This window comes from Trachymyrmex septentrionalis, unplaced genomic scaffold, assembly GCF_001594115.1.
Source record: "Trachymyrmex septentrionalis isolate Tsep2-gDNA-1 unplaced genomic scaffold, Tsep1.0 scaffold8, whole genome shotgun sequence".
NCBI lineage: Eukaryota > Metazoa > Arthropoda > Insecta > Hymenoptera > Formicidae > Trachymyrmex > Trachymyrmex septentrionalis.
In genome coordinates, this window is record NW_017305987.1 from 2,503,202 (window position 1) to 2,508,121 (window position 4,920).

General features: G+C 32.0%; 2 protein-coding genes across 4 annotated transcripts in view; one reads left to right on the plus strand and one right to left on the minus strand.

The window, feature by feature from the left end:
- The window catches only part of LOC108754526 (very long-chain specific acyl-CoA dehydrogenase, mitochondrial), a 6,113-nt gene extending 4,533 nt beyond the window's left edge, over positions 1 to 1,580 (minus strand). Inside the window, exon 1 of the mRNA XM_018496910.1 lies at positions 1,492 to 1,580. Coding sequence (XP_018352412.1) covers positions 1,492 to 1,580 — 89 coding nt within the window. The remainder of the gene's footprint in view (positions 1 to 1,491) is intronic.
- Positions 1,581 to 2,708: 1,128 nt separating this feature from the next.
- LOC108754578 (solute carrier family 25 member 51) lies at positions 2,709 to 4,914 on the plus strand. Of its 3 annotated transcripts, none has more exons than XM_018497009.1 (3): positions 2,709 to 2,937; positions 3,310 to 3,586; positions 4,093 to 4,914. In XM_018497009.1, exons 2-3 carry the CDS (start codon positions 3,440 to 3,442, stop codon positions 4,801 to 4,803), a joined length of 858 nt encoding a protein of 285 aa, XP_018352511.1. In that variant the 5' UTR covers positions 2,709 to 2,937; positions 3,310 to 3,439; the 3' UTR covers positions 4,804 to 4,914. The 3 variants fall into 3 exon arrangements, with proteins under 3 accessions (XP_018352511.1, XP_018352512.1, XP_018352513.1); XM_018497010.1 differs by having other exon boundaries at positions 2,709 to 2,900; XM_018497011.1 differs by having other exon boundaries at positions 2,841 to 2,878.
- The last annotated feature ends 6 nt before the right edge of the window (positions 4,915 to 4,920 follow it).

The following is a 4,920-nucleotide window of genomic DNA, read 5'->3' on the forward strand; positions in this document are numbered from 1 at the left end:
CGTTTGCTGGATTCGTCCCAATATCTCTGATTATTAAATTCTGATGAAAATATTCACCTTACTCATCACTTGTCGCATTCAAGTTATTTAAAAAGAAATACTAATCTTACAATTAACATGACATAAAAGGATCTTAAAATTTAAATTTTTCTGATAACAGATTTGACTTTAGCACCTCAAAATATGTTTAGAAAAGAAGTCGTTTTTCCTTACATCAAAAATTTTTTAATGTTTAGAATATCATTGTATTATTTATATATCGAGTCATCTTATAAATAAATATAATCTCATCCGCGTCACCTTTCCAATTGTATTTTCCATTTGTAAAATAATATATACTTATACTGTGATGTTACACATATATTGAATTGATTCTTCTGCTTCTTATTTTAATTTGAAATTTCTTTTATTATACAAAGGAATCTTAGGTCAGTATTCATAGTTCCCAGTCGACACTAATTAAAGATTATTAACTAAAGATCGTCGATATTGTAATTTCATATACAACAATATATATATATATAACTGTTATGTAACATCATGTATTATATTACATTTATATTTTTAAATACGAAATATTGATGTTATGTTATTTTTAGTTGGGGTCGACTAAGTCTAATTCTGCTAAATTTTCTTCTTACTCTTTGACTGTAAGATTCTAATACAGCTGTGATTTTTTACATCTTCATTTATAGCATCTTAAAATTAAACTAAGACAATTTAAATACAAAATTCGACTATTATAAATTGATTAAAGTTTCAGATTGAACATGAACGAACCAGAAAATTCTGATCGTAATCAAAATTCTAATAATCTCAACTAAAATTATAATAGATTCAACTAGAAAGTTCTAATTTGTCCATTTTCAATCAGAATTCCAATTAATGCAACCAGATTCTTTTTCCAGTGTATGATAATATACTGGCTAGAATAGGCAACACGTTTCAGTCTCCTATCTTTAGATGTTTAGAATCTGTGAACTTAGGACCTGATGAGTAACATACGGATCAAGTATTTAAATAACTGTGTGTTGATATCTATAGATTTATAGATAAACATACAGAACGTAATACCTAGCGTATGCGATGCGTACATGTATGAATACATGTTCGACAAGCATATTTACAGAGCACAGTCCAAAGTTCATGTAACGTCAGACTGCGTCAGACGCACACGCTTAAAACTAAAAATATCAACATGGAATTACAAATTGATGTACGTATAAATTAATCTTTTATCAATCATTCGCGATCGAAGCTAAATGTCACGCACATCATGCAAATTTTGTAAATTGCGAGCCGATTAAGTTAAAAATCGAGTTTTTATTTATTCTACATAATAACAAGCATATTGCGTTGCAAGCGAATCGAAATTCGATCGGCAATTTAAATGTATTCAGTCAGAAGATGAATATGATTTTCTTAATTGGAAGTTTGCTCCAATTGGCAACAGGTTGCTCGAGTGAAATGAACATGACAATGGCATTTCACCTGGACGTGATGTTGAATGCCAAGGGTGCCTCAATGGCCTTATTGATATTTTGGGCGGTTGATGAAAAAATCTTAGCGATGCGAAGCATTGTATAACGTAACGTACTTATCACCGAACGGATATTTGCACTAATAAAGATTAAAAATGGCAAGACAATTATTGTTAAGCTTTAAGATGTACAGTACAAACTACTCAGAAACACTAACTCCGCCGTTTGTTATATGCGACTGAATCATGGTGGAAGGGATTTCCTTGCGCAAGGAAAGATATCCTGGGTTGGATTAATGACGTATGCTCTTCTAACGGGCTCGTTCAAGTTGACAAAGCGGCTAGTCTGCTTGCCAAGCAAATTAGTATAATTGGTTGTTACTTATAGATTCAACCAATCATATTCAATCGCTCGTTAAGCCGTTTTGAACTCGCCCAATGACTCGTTTATATAGCAGGTTTAGTCCATATGAAATTAGCCAATCATAGCTATTCCCCTGAAGAATAGAGTGACTGTGATTGGTCAGTTTCGTACTATGGATGTTAAAAAGATGCCTTCCAACAAGAGACACAAATGTTGTCGAGAGGTTTGTCGCGTCGTATACTCCAACATGCTCCTGCCATAGTTCCTATTCATTCTAATAAATGTATTAGAGTAGGAACTATAATAGGAGCATATTGGAGCATATGATGCGACAAACCTAGGATGTGACAGCTTCGAAGCACTATATTGGACTAAGAAATGGTAAAGAAGATCTCAATTTTGAAATTTTTTGGTGTTCTCAGTAGACTCCATCTCACAGACACGTATTACACGTGTACATTGTAATCCTGGAAAAAAGTAATTGTTATACAAAAATTATATGGTTTAGTCGATAATACAGACGACTTCAGGTATAGGATCCCCTTTATTAAGGGAGGTATGGAATTATGATTGCTAATTATTATATAACACATCTTATAAAAATTTAATTCTTATATATATAATTTTTATATTATTATTATAAACGTATGAGATTATATTGTTTATTAGATACATTAATTATTATTATTAGGTACAAAAAAATATTATAGAATAGGAATACATATTTTTTTGGATCGTACAGCAAGTATAAAGAAATAAATGGAGTTCCTACACTTTATAGAGTATACCACTCTTGAGTATATCGAGTAAATAGTAGATCTATGGACGAACATTGATCAGCTGCAATCAGCTGTGATCGGTGAAACAGACATCAGGTGACATGAATTAGTCTATCAGACAGAAGTTGGATTAAAAATTTAGTGATGATAAGATCGTGATGTAAAGAGTCGTGAGTAATCTCAAGCACGATTGAAACGACACCTGAAACTCCGAACGATTTAAATATCTTATAATTATGGATTGATTGGTAAAAAGTAAATGAAACGTAAATTAGAAGTAGGTGAAAATACGTAAACACGTGTGATACGATTAGGTTAGGTTATATAATATAATCAAAGATTTATATTGTTATCCTTTTGTATTATCCGAATATGTAATGCTTTATTATTGATCAGACAAAAAAATGAGAATAGGTATATTTGTATAGAGACATAAATTTATGTACGTTAAAATTGCACTAATGTAAAAGTACATATATTATATGTAAATAATAGATTACACATATAATATGTATTTATAATGTAAATAAAAATGGATAATAATATATATATATATAATAAGAATTAGATATAGATTTAAAAAGCTGACTAAATGTTATATAATTATGCCTCTGGCATAAATCTGAAAGATAAAGACAAGTGTTCTAGACATCAATGATAATTTATATTTGCTGTTATTCTTTCAGATAGAGAATACTTGGTTCAAAATGCAATACTCACGAATATCATTGGATGGAGATAAAATACATTTAGAATTAGAACAATTGAATGTTTTTCTTCTCGGATGTACCTATTGTTCCTAAAAATTAGTCTAATATGAGTAACGTGACGTCGGAGAAGGTTCCATTGCATTCGGTCCTGAGACTCAATGATAGTGATGTTAAAGAATTTTTTTGTGGTTGGGGCGCTGCTGTCATCAATGTCTCTGTCACATATCCAATTAATAAAATTATATTTAGACAGGTACTTGTATAGTATAAATAGAATCTCATATAGAATCTAAATGTCATAACAGTATCATAAAGACATACTTGTGACCTAATTTATTACTTATAAATTCACTTATAAATGATAAATAAAGTTATAAGGTCTGTTTTTCTAGTTTTGTACTGGAACTTTCTTTCTTACTTTTACTAAATATCAAACTAAATATCTATTTCACTTTAACTTCTAAAAGTCTCACTTTCTATATACTAGTTTTTAACTACAGAAAACAAACCTATGACAAAGTCCTATGGATTAGCATTAGGTTTTTCATTTATTATTGCATTGGACTGAACTTCTTGTTCAAACATATAAATATAAATATCAAACATATATCTATTGTATTTCACTGTTAATGCAAAGAGCTCTTTAAAGTCAGCTACAAAAACAGACTTAATACAACTATTATATTTTATCTGGGATTAACAAATACTACTGTAATTTTCAAATATCTATATAAACATTATTTGTGTTATAATATTCAGATTTTGGAAGGCGTACCTGTGGATGCCGCGGTCGGGCAGATATCTCGAGAGGGAATACATTTGCTGTATCGTGGAATTTTGCCGCCTCTATGTCAAAAGACTTTGTCCCTCAGTTTGATGTTCAGCGTATATGAAGGATGCAAGCAGAGGCTCTGTCTGCTAACTGGAAACGATGTACTGTCTAAAATATTAGCGGCGAATGTAGCCGGTACGGTGGAAGCTCTCCTCATGCCGTTTGAAAGAATACAAACGTTGCTACAGGATTGGCGATATCACGAAAAGTTCAAGAATACCTCCCATGCATTCAGGTATCTGTTGTCAAATCACGGAGTGACTGAATGTTATCGCGGTATGGTTCCTATCATATACAGAAACGGCTTATCCAATCTGATGTTCTTCACGTTGCGGGATCAGTCGAAGGTACTGCTAGGCGAAAAGGAGTCGCTGATGACAAACTTTGTCAGCGGCGCTCTGATCGGCGGCTTCACCAGCACAGTGTTTTATCCAATGAATGTAATCAAGATACACATGCAGTCGAAGATCGGCGGCAACTATGAGAGATTTCTGGCTGTGACTCGCGAGGTCTACATCTCCAGGAATCGAAGCTTAACTTCTTTCTACAAAGGCGTGCACTTGAACTACATGAGGTCCTTTATTAGTTGGGGAGTGATTAATGCGTCGCACGACTTCTTAAAGAAGATTATTTTCTAGATCATTTATATATAGTAGGAGAAAAATGTATTTTTAAATTTACTTATAGAAGACACATTTCACGCCCTGCTATTTTGGGTGGTAATAGAAAATTGTAGGATTATATTTATGAATGTA

Bases quoted from the DNA above. Each gene is read 5' to 3' on its own strand.
- LOC108754578 (XM_018497009.1), top strand. From the start codon at position 3,440: ATGAGTAACGTGACGTCGGAGAAGGTTCCATTGCATTCGGTCCTGAGA. The intron at 3,587-4,092 runs GTACTTGTATAG...TATAATATTCAG, and splicing joins ATAAAATTATATTTAGACAG to ATTTTGGAAGGCGTACCTGT.